At 38.9% G+C, this 13,688-nt stretch overlaps 1 protein-coding gene across 2 annotated transcripts in view; it reads left to right on the top strand.

Moving 5' to 3' along the window:
* LOC306869697 (transcription factor COE2-like) overlaps nt 1–1,940 on the top strand; it is a gene marked incomplete at both ends in the record, with an annotated part of 32,180 nt that extends 30,240 nt beyond the window's left edge. For both annotated transcript variants that reach the window (XM_079416569.1, XM_079416568.1), the window contains 3 exons: nt 61–240; nt 370–537; nt 1,909–1,940. In XM_079416569.1, coding sequence (XP_079272695.1) covers nt 61–240; nt 370–537; nt 1,909–1,940 — 380 coding nt within the window. The remainder of the gene's footprint in view (nt 1–60; nt 241–369; nt 538–1,908) is intronic.
* Nucleotides 1,941–13,688: the final 11,748 nt, after the last annotated feature.

Below are 13,688 nucleotides of genomic sequence, written 5' to 3'. Positions count from 1 at the left end.
TTAAAGAAAAAAAGTTTATTGGTTTATTGGCTTAAAATGGCGGTTTCTCTTTTTTTAAAGGTTACACCCGAAACCCGAGCAGTTTGTCACCACGGGGCTACCCTTCAGCAACGACCCCTCAGCAGTCAGGTTATGGATCCAATGGGGGCATGAGTTACGGAGCAGTGCCCATGAATAGTCTGGGTGTTTCAGGGTCACCTGGCTTTAACTGTGCCTCACCAAACAGCTCTCCTTATGCTAGTGAGTTGTAGTTCCTTTCAGTTTTACTCAGATCCTTTGCACCTTTTTTCCTGTCATTTTTAATTATCCTTCTGTTGGGAATACCGAATGAATTTTGACAATCAAATAAGTATTTTGTCTTTTTTTCAGTCATGCCATCTAGCCCCACTGTACCTGGCTCCAGTTCTTCATCCTCCCTTTTGCCCTTCACATCTTTCCCATCCTCGAACAAACAAAAAAGTGCCTTTGCTCCTGTCCTGAGACCACAGGGTTCACCATCACCTGTTTGCCAAACATCAGGAGGCTCCAGCTTTAGAGGTACTACAGATCTTTTTTCTAACTTTACCAAAAATATTTTTGTTCAAGGTTCTGTCAACCCTTAGTGGCAGGGCAAGAAAGTTTTTTCATAAAGTGGTAACACTTTGTTTTAGAGTCTCTTAACTAGTTGCTTATTAACATCCCAGACAGCAAGCAGTGTCGGCCCAGATCCGGCCCACATCTGGCCCACATGTATTTCACACAGGCCAGATGTGGGCTGGAACTGGGCCAAAACTATGCTGCTGCCTGGGATGCATATTACTAGAATATTAGCCATTTATTAGTAGTAATTAAGCACGTATTAATGCCTCATTCTAAATTACCTTATTCTACATCCCTAATCTCAATACCTAAACTTAACAACTACCTTACTAACTATTAATAAGCAGCAAATTAAGAATGTATTGAGGGAAAAGTCGTAGTTAATAGTGAATATGTTCCCTATTCTAAAGTGTTACCCATAAAGTTTTTTTTTTTTAATCGCTAATCATAACAACTTATTTGTTTTATATTTGTTTTAAACTTTCCTAAATGTTCAGGCATTCTTTCTGGATACTGTACTTATTAAAGGAATAGCTAACCCACAATTTTAAAATATACTCACCCTCAGAGTTTGTTTCTTTGTAGAACAGATTTTGAGAAATTTAGCATTACATCACTTGCTCATCAGTGGATCCTCTGTAGTGAATGGGTGCTGTCAGAATGAGAGTCTAAACAGCTGATAAAAACATCACAATAATCCACACAAATCCAGTCCAGAAACGAATTTCTCCATTAATGTTGCTTCTGGACAAAATTACATCTATAATCCATAAAACTGCTTCCAGTGGAATCCATCCCAACATTAAAATCCACCAATTTTAGAAGCCTTTTCACTGGACAATGCAATATTATGGAGAGAGGGCTTGAATTTGTGTCTGAAGCTCTTCACTTCATAAGAAATGTATTGATGGACTGGAGTCATGTGGATTGCTTGTGGATTATTGTGATGTTTTTATCAGTTGTTTGGACTCTCATTCTGAAGGCATCCATTCACTGCAGAGGATCCATTGATAAACAACTGATGTAATGTTAAAGTGATGAAAGTTTTGCAAAATCTGTACTAATGAAGAAAACAAAACAAAAAACACATCTACATCTTGGATGGCCTGATGGTCAGTAAATTTTCAGCAAACTTTCATTTTTTGGTTAACTGTTTCTTTAAATGTCATATGTAAATATAACATTTTGTGTGTCGACAGTAACTCATAATTAATTTCTTTCTTTGGTGGTATAGGCATAGTGTAGTAACTGTTTATTCAGTTATCTATCTGCTATAGCTATATGTTACTGTTATTCAGTATAACCTCTTTTTTTCTTTTTTCATTTCAGTAATGACAGGCCTTATGGTTCCCCCTATGTAGAGGATGAGTCTTTTCCAGTCATAAGCTCTACAGTTAGTGGCTAGAACTGGACTGACATAAATGCTGTCTCTTACAAGCCACACTGAGTGAATAAGATACAGTTGTCTAATCTTCTGATGAAGACCCATCAAGAGTATTAGAAACCACAACGACATCTTCAAAAGATTTTGGGAGCCTTGATACAACATGTCCACTCTATGCACACCGTTTGCCTCTGATTGTGAGGAGGTGGCCAAAGGGACGGTGTTATTTAAAGGTTCTTCCAGCCACAAAATGCCAAAAGAGGAATAATTTTATTAGAAAACATGAGACTTGGGACTGTTACACATTTCTGGCCATATGTTCGCAACAGACATATTGGTCAATAGACTTTCACCGCAGTAGAAGCCAGTAAAAGGGATGTCAATTGTGTCAAAACTGAGATTGTTTTTTAAACTACAGTCATGGCCAAAAATATCGGCACCCTTGGTAAATATGATCAAAAAAGACTGTGAAAATTAATCTGCATAGTTAATTAATTAAATTTATTTTAAAAAAATTCACAAAAATCTAACCTTTCATTGGATAATAAGAATTTTAAATGGGAGGTAAATATCATTACGAAATAAATGTTTTTCTCAAATACACGTTGGACACAATTATTGGCACACCTAGAAATTCTTATGAGTAAAATATCTCTGAAGTATATTCCCTTTCATATTCACAATTTTGAGCACTCCAGGGGGATTATGAACATGGAATTATCCAGCCATGGCTTCCTGTTACACAGAAATATAAATAGGAGGGAAAACAAAGCCCAAATACCCTTAATCATCCATCACATTGAGAAAAAACAAAGAATATGTTTCTGATGTGTAGCAAAAGATAATTGAGCTTCACAAATTAGTGAAGTGGCTTTAAGAAAAGAGCTAGAGCAGTGAAAATTCCCATTTCCACCATCAGGGCAATAATGAAGAATTTCCAATCAACATAAAATGTTACGAAACTGCCTGGAAGAGGAACTGTGTCTATATCGTCCTAATGCACAGTGAGGAGGAGAGTTTGAGTGGCTAAAGACTCTCCAAGGACCACAGCTGAAGAATTGTAGAAAATAGTTGAGTCTCTGGGTCAGAAAACCTTTAAAAAAAATAGTCAAACAGCACCTACATCACCACATGTTGTTTGGGAGGGTTTCAAGAAAAATTCTCCTAGCTCATCCAAAAACAAACTCCGGCATATTCAGTTATCAGACACGACTGGAACTTCAAATGGGACTGGCTTCTATGGTCAGATGAAACAAAAAATTATATTTTTAGCAGCAAACACTCAAGATGGGTTTGGTGAACACAGGGATAAAAAGTACCCCATGTGTACAATGAAATATACTCCTATATTTCTGCTGGAGGTCCTGGACATCTTGTTTAGACACATGGGATCATGGATTCTATTAAATAACAACAGATAAAAAATCAATACGTGACTGACTCTGTTAGAAATCTTATAATGGGCCATGATTGGATCTTCCAACCGTACAATAATCCAAACACAAACCTCAAAAACAACACAAAAATGGGTCACTGAGCACAAAACCAAGCTTCTGCTGGCCATTCCAGTCCTCTGACCTGAACCCTGTAGAAAATGAGTGAGGTGAACTGAAGAGAAGAAGCACCTACATGGAGCTGAGAATCTAAAGGGTCTGGAGTGATTCTGGATGAAGGAATGGTCTCTGATCTCTTGTCAGGTGTTCTCTAACCTCATCAGGCATTATAGGAGAAAATGTAGAGCTGTTAAACTGGCAAATGGAGGTTTCAAAATGTATTGAATAAAAGGGTGCCGTTAATTGTGGCCAATGTGTATTAGAGAAAAACATTGATTTCATAATGATATTTCCTCCCATTTAAAATTATTATTATCCAATGAAAGGTTAGTGTCACGCTCCCTCTGGGAGCAGGGAAAGGCAGAGGCGAGCAACTTCTCTTGAACACAGGCTTTAATAAGGCAAACTTATAACTCACAGGAACCGTGGCGACAGCAACTGTAGACAAGGGTTTGACGGTCAGACTGGACACAGAGGCAGGGAAACACAGGGTTTAAGAACACAGGGAAATAAGGAACAGGTGTGGACTAATCAAACACAGGGCTAGGGACTAATTAAACAATGATGACAAACGAGGACAGGAACAGGAAGGCCAAATATGGGTACGAGAGGAGGGGAACCACAAGACAAGGACTGACAGTTAGATTTTTGTGAATATTTTAAATAAAAGATCAAAAGGATTAATAATGAAGATTCATTTTCACAACCTTCTTTGATCATATTTACCAAGGGTGCCAATATTTTTGGCCATGACTCTATATGCTGATAGATCTACATCCCTAAACTAAAATTGTGTTTTTGAAAGCGTATATCAGGCTTTTCATTTAGAGAAACAGAAAATGTCTATTTAGGTTTAGGTTTATGAACTGATTACCTCATATATTGACTTATTTAATGACAGAAACTATATAAGTTATATTTTTTGGTTAAGTACTAATATAAGGAACCATAATTGTATTTGCTGTTGTTATTGTTATCTAATTGTATTTGTTTTTCTGTAAACATTTTATATGTTGTCATTTTGTTATTCATATTAAAATAGTAACTGTAGATTTTTACATGTAAAAGAGTTTTGTTGTTAAATATACAGGCAATATTTTATTCTTTTCCAACTATATTAAGAACGTGTTTGTTAGAAAGTATATACTTTGTCAACATTAAGTCAAGAGGACAAGAACATAAAGGATTAAGTAGTTTTACGTATTCTGTTCAAGGAATCAACACTAAAGTAATCACCACTCTCAGAATAACTTAGATTGGACACTCTTTTGCAGATTATGCATTTGTAGCAATAGATCAGATCTTGTTATTTTTTAACATGTTTTCAAATTAGTAGCACTTCAAAATATTTCTAGGATGCACTAAAAGCTTTTTTCCTCTTCCGCATGGCCATCAATTCCCATCTTTTTATTTGAGCTTGTTTTTCAGTTTTGTTATTTCAAACAAACCAAAGACAGGGCTGTAGTTAGAGGAATAGCTCACCCCAAAATGAAAATTTGCTTAAAATTTACTTCCCCTCAGGCCTGATGTAGATGAGTTTTTTTTTTTTTTTTCATTGGAACAGATTTTGGGAAATTTAGCATTTCATCACTTGCTCACCAATGGATCTTCTGCAGTGATTGGGTGCCTTCAGAATGAGAATCCAAAGAGCTGATAAAAATCCACAAGTATTCACAGTAATCCAAGTAATTCACAAGTAATTCATACGAAGTGAAAAGCTTTTTTTGTAATAAATAAACAAATCCATAATTAAAGTGTTTTTAAAACCATTACTTGAACCAGGAGAGACAAGTGCACAGATCAAGCACCATTAACAAGTAAAAACTGCTACAAACAAATGTGGCTGGATTTTGGTTTGAGAAGACAAGTGATGGACTTTTTCACTAAAGGAAGCATTATAATGGATTATGAAGTGGTATTTTGGACAGAAGTGACGATTTAAAGTTAAAATGTCTTGATGAATTTGCTACAAACATTCAATGGTTGCGTCATAAGATGTTAACTGATGGACTGGAGCATTGACAAACAGGCTCAGTAAATTAAATTCTATTTTGACCAGCAAATTAATGTTATACATGAAAACAACATCTGTTTATAACACAATGCACACATCTATGCATTTACTGTATAGATGCAGGTATGACTTAATATATTCTGCCTAAATGTATATACAGCACACAGACAAACAGTTTCTCAGTATTGATGAAAATGGTCACCAGATTTAAAATGAAGAATGTATACCTGTAATGCGTTTTGTTCATTCTTATTAACAGTAAATTAGAAGAGGAATTTAAATAAATACAGACCTAATATTCTGCCCTGTCCTCTATGTATAATCTCAATAATTAGCTCTGAGACCAGTACTTTGACATGGCCAACAACCTGCATAAATACTTGTGTAAAATGTGTATGTTTGGATGCAATTAATTAATAAGTTCTGCTGAGATACCTACTGAGCTGCTGATTTCTTTGACAAAAGGAGTTAAATGGGGTTAAAGGTTTGGGCTATGGATTTGGAGGATAAAGGCTTTTTTTTTTTTTTTTTTAATTAAAGGCCGTTTGCCACACTTTTGTCGAATCCTTTATTGTGGTACATTATAACTCTTCCAGATTCACACCTCCTCTCTGGGTCCCCTGGGCATCAATGGCAGATGGAATACACAGAGTCCCTTGTGTGTTTCTCAAAACAAAAACAATGTTTCTCTCACACACATGCATTCAATACATTTTGGCCACACGTCCACTTTCACATAAATCTGTAGTGCATCTGCTTTGTTGCTTGTTTTTGTTAGAATATAGAATATGCTCACATGCTTCCAAACCACTGTCTCAGAGAACAATCATTTATCATAAAACTGCCACCATTTTGACTTTATTTTTTACTTGCTAATATCCAATGTATTTTAATTAATAACTGGGTCATTATGATTAAATATCATTAGAGAATGGTGTGGATTCTAAAAGTATGATATAGGATTAAAAATTGCAGAAAGTATCTAAATGTTCTCATCCACCTTTATTTTTTGTCATTTATCATATAGGTAGTGAATGTGGGGAAAATGGGGAAAAGGAGGTATTTGTATCCTTCACAGAAACATACAAACAAGCTAAAAATTAGGCAAAGACAATATACAAAATAATAATAATAATAATTAAATTAAATAAAAAATGTAATAAACTGCACAATGCCAAATATCTGAAATATGAGCGTTCATGCACTGGGAGAGATGAATTTGGGTGAACTAACATAACTGAAGTCTTAATTATGCTGAGACGGTTTCTGGTTGAATAACAAATTAAACACCCAGTGGCAGCAGATGGATACCACACAATACCCAGCAATAGAGGGAAAATCCACTGGCTAATTGTCTGGAGTCTGTTGGGCCATCAATCACCCACAGCTCTAAAGCAGCATTCAGTCTATGGCAGTGATGTAAAAGCATGCCTGCAGTCATATAAAATCATTACCTATATGTTTAATTCAGATGAGCACTGCGTGAGGGAGACAAAAGAGAAAGTGACTGTTGCTCTCACATTTGGGTGGTTGGGTTCAATAGCCACATTTGAGACGAAATGATAAGAAAAAGGAGGATGAGGTGACTTTATTAAGAAGAAAACAGTAGTATAAGTAACTCACAATTCTGCTGTTGTTTTAGGTGGGCACTAAACATCCCTCTATAAGTGCATTATTGGTTTAATATTAATATTATATCTTCTGGACATTCAAGGCTCAGTCTTAAACAGGGAATCTGTCACTTCTGTTTTTCACACTTTTTAAAATATGTTTAATGTATTACTGAAACTGTATGGATACAGTGATTCTTGATAATAGAGTAAAACATTTCTGCAAAAACAAATTCAAACAAACAAAAACCTGATAAATCATGTGCGATTAAATATGCAAGGGCATATATGATGATTATTCATTAATTAATAGAGGTTGCGGATGTTCTCTCTCATGCATTAATTACACCCTCATTAGCATATCAATTAGATGAATCAGAGATCATGTAATTAAAACCCAAGTAGGAGCACCTGCTGCCTCTGTTTATGTTTGTGTGTGCATATGTTTGTGTATGTGATAACATGCCTTTGGTTGAGCATACACTTGTCAATCAATTGCCTCTTTATTTTTCTGTTTTTTTTTTTTTTTTGGAATCTTTTATATTTAGATATTTTAGAATATGGTTCTAAACAAACTCAATTCTTTCAATATTTCTGATTTTCTTTATATGAACATTCTATAAACCAATACAATAAAATAATACATTAAAATAATTTGTGATTTACAAGGTATGCACCATAGCTTCGCAAAAGAACACATCTTAAATTGTGTTCTTGAGTTTAGCCCACAACATAGAATAAAATCGTTTTAGCACATGATCAGAAGTCCTCTTGAATTCTTACTCAAGCTACGTATCACTTTTGGTATGGGTCCATCTGCTGGCCACAAAATGTTTCAGCAACGCAATTCTGATTGTTTGTGACTTTCACATTGCAGGTACAGTACATAACAATACATAATGTAAGTGTATTTTCTAATGTAACAACTGTACCCTGTATTACTGTATCATTTTTAATTCAGTACCAAGTGATTTGAAACATGTAATAAGATAACTGTTAAAATTACTGGTTAGTGTTGGTTAGTTCTTTTACCAAGCTGAAATTGTTAGTACTGTAAATAACATTAGCATCACATAATGAACAGTACACCACATAGTGCCACATATTTGGTAATGTTTGTGTAGTTACACGAACAAATGCCATTTCAGCCCACCCAAGCAAGTAGGGCCATCTGCCTATATAAGTCAGCGCTGAATGCCATTTTCATCGGAATCGTCTGAAGCAAGAAGAGCTGAGAGTGTAATAACCTGTGCTCTAAATGGAGTGGAGAGCACTTTAGGCATGTAACCGTGCCTTGGCTTGTGGAAGAATTTGCAGTATTTAGGCCCAAAATTAAGGCAGGAAGTGCTCATTGAGAGCATCTGCAGTTCACCCACTCACTTGATGGGCGGCAAAGCCGACAGGAGGGGGTCTTAAGCGAAACATGCTGAAATTTGGGTGAACAATTTTGGGTGAGGACCATAGTAAGTTCCCAGGTTGGGAAGCTCTGTTGAGAAAATTATTGGGCAATAAAATTGTCTTCTGAGGCGAAGAGGTCGACCTCTGACTTCTCGAAGACATCCTATATCATTTGTTTGTTATCGGGTAGAGTTTCCATTTCAGGTTGAACTTCCTTGGCTCCTGCAGGGCTTGGCAGGTTGAACTTCCTTGGCATTCCATTCCAGGGCCGTGAGTGGGCAAAGATGTGCAGAGATGGCCACTTCAAGAGGGGGAGATTCTTGTACACTGTTTGGTCAGTGATGTCAATAGAGGTGAAGAATGGTGAAGGCAGAAGTGTGGACACGAGCTGAGTAAGGGACACGCCATGACTTGGTGAGTTGTTCATGAACTTCTGGAAAGAATGGTGCTGGTCTCTGGCCAGGTCAAGACCATTAGTAAACACTGAATTAGGTTAAAGGGGTGGTTGATTGCAATCTAATTTTTTTTAACGGTAATTAGTGTGTAATGTTGCTGTTTGAGCATAAACAATATCTGCAAAGTTACGAAGCTGAAAGTTCAATGCAAACAGAGATATCATCTTTTAAAATGATGGCAGTTTAATGCCTACAAAAACGGCTCATAGGGACTACAATGAGCTACTTCCTGGGTCCGTTACGTCACAAACCCAGATAAACCTCCCAGGAACATGCAGCAATGGGGGGCGAGGCCATGCTGCACTGCTTTAGAGAAGAGGAAGAGAAAACGGGGTGCACGTAAATGTAGCAGACTTCAAGTGGTAACCTCCGGACACCATGGAAACACGACCACACAATAAATGGGGTAATGGACACGTGGAATTTATTCACCTTAAACAGAGTAGTGAGGCAAGATTAGTACACAGACATCACAAGGCCTACTCTCTCATTCCTCTGCTTCCCCATCTGCATACACCATGCGTCTGAGCGCAAACGCTTAAACAGTAGCGATACATAGCATTTAACGTGTAAATGTCGGCGCTGAATCTCCTCACATAACAGGATAGCACACATAGAAAATATAAATGGAAAATGCTTAACATAATTGTAAAGACATAACAATTGTAAAGGTTAACATACAATTATGCTGTAAATTCAGAGAGGCACATATAATGTACTGTAATCTCTTAACTGCATCAAAATCTTATTGTTGAACCACTGTGTATAATAAAGTAATTTTTTCCCCACACAAACAGTCTCATTGCATGAAGTATACCACAAGGCAATTAATGTGAAAATAGTTCTAATATATACTGAGGTACACGATTATCAAATTAAATTCACAAATTACATAGTAAACAGTCAAATTAATAATCACATACCTTAAACAGAGTAGTGAGGCAAGATTAGTACACAGACATCACAAGGCCTACTCTCTCATTCCTGCATTGAAAGATGCACGTGAAAATGAGGCGCTAACTTTAGCACCGTTAAAAGAACCACTTTAAAAGAAAATAAGCTAATCACACTGATACACATTATGAAATAAACTCTTAACAGTGTTTTAACATCATAATCATAGTGATTACATTACAAAAATACAATAAATGCAAGACAAATATGAGAGAGAAAAACTACCTCTGCTTCCCCATCTGCATACACCATGCGTCTGAGCGCGAACGCTTAAAGGAGAAGCGATATATTTTCCTTTGGTGTCCCACTAATTAAAGCCCCACATACAACAATTAATAGGAACTACCGACCGGAACCATTGAAAATAGAACATTGAAAACAAGTTTTGCTGAAGTTAACAGTTTATACAACATTTTTCCTTACCCATAAAAAAAATATCAAATTAAACTTGATTGTCTAAATCGACAGGCTACATACTCCCTCCTTAACTTCACAAAACTTGTGCTTACATTTTGTCAGTTGAATAAGGGAGCAAATAAGGCAATTAATTTGTCACTGACAACACCATTCTGTCATGCAACATACATGTCACCCGACACTCACGGGAAAAAGAACAAAAGAAAGTTGATCAGGCTCTCAGATATTCTTTTGCTAAAGAGGTGCCGTATACACCACTCAATATGACTTAAATTACCCTTTTCTTTTTGTTGCCTCACATTCTTATAACTAGGCCCATGTAACTTAAAACAAAAGGGACTTAGAAACATCTTTGACTGCGTTGTGAGTTGTTCTCTGAGTCATATTCTGAATCAGTCTATTCACAGGTCTAACTAACCTACCAACCCGTGTCCGTACCTGGGTCACTATTTCAGACACATTAGGAGGAGCGCTGGAAATGGACAAGGTGCTGGTGGATCTCAACTGCTTTTTAGCACCCGGCATTGCATCAACTGAACGTACTTGGTCTTGTGAGTCGGTTGGATTTGATGGGATGACTCGAGAGTCGAACTGAGGGCAATTGATTTCAGACCCTGGTTCAGAGTCGTATGAATTACTTTCAGGCTTTCCAGGATCCATTACACTCTCCTGTCCTCCTGCATCTAATCGCTCTTCTACCGAATCATCTGTGTCAGGTAAGGAAGCCACCCACTCAGCAGTACGCTCTGTTTCAGGAAGGTCACTCCCCAGTGCAGAATTCTGTGTCGTAGCTTCACCTGACTGCTCCTGGCTGGTTAGCGAGTCACTGTGGAAAGACTCATCTTCATTTTCGCCTTCCCCAAGAGGCAGAAAGTTGGCTTGCAACATAAGGTTACGGTGTACTACCTTCTCTTGGCCTGTACTGATATTCTTAACACGATAAGTGTGACATCTGGGGTCTTTAGAAACCACCACATAGGGCACCGATTCCCACTTATCAGCCAGTTTTCTCCGTCCTCTTTCACTCTTGTTGGCTAACAGTACTCTGTCTCCTTCCTCAATGTCACATCCCTTTACCCTCCTGTTGTAGAATTCAGTCTGTCGTTGCTGACTTGCACTAGCATTAGCCTGAGCAAGGTTAAGAGCCTCCTTGAGATCATCTCTCATTTTTGCAACGTAGCTGCCATAGTCTGTGATGTCGTCATCTCTTCCAACACTATGGAACATAACATCTATTGGCAGTCGAGGGATCCTTCCATACATCAGATAGAATGGTGCGTAACCAGTTGATTCATGAGCGGTGCAGTTATAGGTGAACGTCAGCGTTTGTAACATCTGAGGCCACTTTTGTTTAACTCTTGGGGGTAAGGCTCGTATCATACTGCCTAGTGTGCGATTAAACCGCTCAGTGTGACCATTCCCCATAGGATGATAAGCCGTCGTTCTCGACTTCTTGACACCCGCAAGCTGCATCAACTCCTGGATCAGTTCACTCTCAAAGTTTGCACCCTGATCTGAATGGATCCTCTCTGGGAATCCATAGATGCAGAAATATCTGTCCCACAGTTGGCGAGCTACTTGCTTGGCTGATTGGTTCCTGCATGCAAAGGCGTGTGCCATCTTAGTGAAATGGTCTGTAATCACCAACACATCAACACTTCCACCTCTGCAATCCTCTGCAGACCAAAAGTCTATACACACCAACTCTAGAGGCCTGGTTGTCTTAACACTCTCGAGTGGGGCTCTTGCTTCTGGCTCAGGTGTCTTGCTCACCACGCAGCGTTTACAGCATCTGACATGCTCTCTGACATCTCGCTCCATGCCTACCCAAAAGAATCTTTCCCTGGTCAAATGAAGTGTTCTGGCCTGGCCCTGATGACCAGCATCATCATGTACTCCTTGCAGGACTTGTTGGGTGAGTGAAGCTGGGACGACGTACTGCCAACGTTTCTTCCCTGTTAGCTGATCTTTGCACACATGATACAAAACCCCATCCAGCATTTTCAATCTCTCCCACTGTTTAAGAGTCTTCAGGATCTTTAGCGAATCTTTTGTCCTCTCACGTCTTGATGGCCTCCTGCCACGGGAGACATAAGAAAGAACTCGAGCCAAAACAGGATCTTCTGACTGTTTATCCTGAAGCTCTTTCAGTGTAAACACTGGCAGCGCACTTTGACCAGCTGGAACCAAATTTTGCACATCCTGAACCAGCCAACAATGCACTTCTCCCTTTGGCCCTGCACTCCACTCTACCTGGTTCATCAGTATGGCCGACACTTCATCCGAGGAGAACGAGAAACCATTTGGCTCATGGTCAGAGAATGGAGGTTCAACACTCTGACACTTAGCACTGATTCTGAAAGCATGCTGTACTACGTCTTCTTTGAAGTGATTGGCCTCCTCCAACAGTTTCGTATAAGGTTCTGTTACCAACCTCCGACTTGCACGTCCTTGGACAAAAGGTTGTCGACTCATGGCATCTGCCACCACATTCTTGTTCCCGGGGATGTACTGGATACTAAAGTCATATGGTGCCAACTTGGCGACCCACCTCTGCTCACACGCATCAAGCTTCGGCTTCGTCAAGATGTAAGTTAACGGATTATTATCCGTCCAGACGGTGAAGGAATGACCTTTCAGCCAGTGGCTGAACTTGTCACAGACAGACCACTTTAAGGCAAGGAACTCCAAACGGTGAGCAGGGTAATTGCTTTGGGCACGTGAAAGGGCCTTACTAGCGAAAGCGACAGGACGTGCTCTAGTTTCGCCTTCCGGGACTTGAGAAAGTACAGCGCCCAATCCATCCAAAGAGGCGTCTGTTGACAGGATGAATGGGCGGTTGAAATCTGGGTGTGCAAGCACCACTGACTCCAAAAGGGCTGACTTTAGCTGATTAAAGGAGTCACGCTGTTCCCTCTTCCAATCGCTTGGGTTCAGCTTCCTGAAGGCAGATGGCTTTGTTCTACTATTCTTTTGTCCCCTCGGTGCAGCAGTCAGTGCGAACAAGGGTTTAGCTATGCTAGAGCAGTTCTGTATGAATCGTTGATAAAACATAACCATACCCAGGAACGACTTTCTTTTTTTGAGATGGCGTAACCCCATCTTCCATCATAAGGTCCGTTTCGGTTATCGCTGTAATGGCTTGAACTTTGTCGGGATCAGCAGTTACCCCTCTCTCATCAATAACATGACCTAGGAACCGTACACTCCGACGTAACAGGTGGCACTTTTTTGGGGCAAGTTTTAGACCATGGGTTCTCAGGCGGCTGAACACCAGCTCAAGCCTCTCCATCATCACACTCTCATTTGGTGCAAATACTAGAA

Source organism: Barbus barbus, assembly GCF_936440315.1.
Source record: "Barbus barbus genome assembly, chromosome: 5".
Lineage (NCBI taxonomy): Eukaryota > Metazoa > Chordata > Actinopteri > Cypriniformes > Cyprinidae > Barbus > Barbus barbus.
The sequence above is the reverse complement of the archived record's forward strand: the minus strand, read 5'-3'. Positions and strand labels throughout refer to the sequence as shown.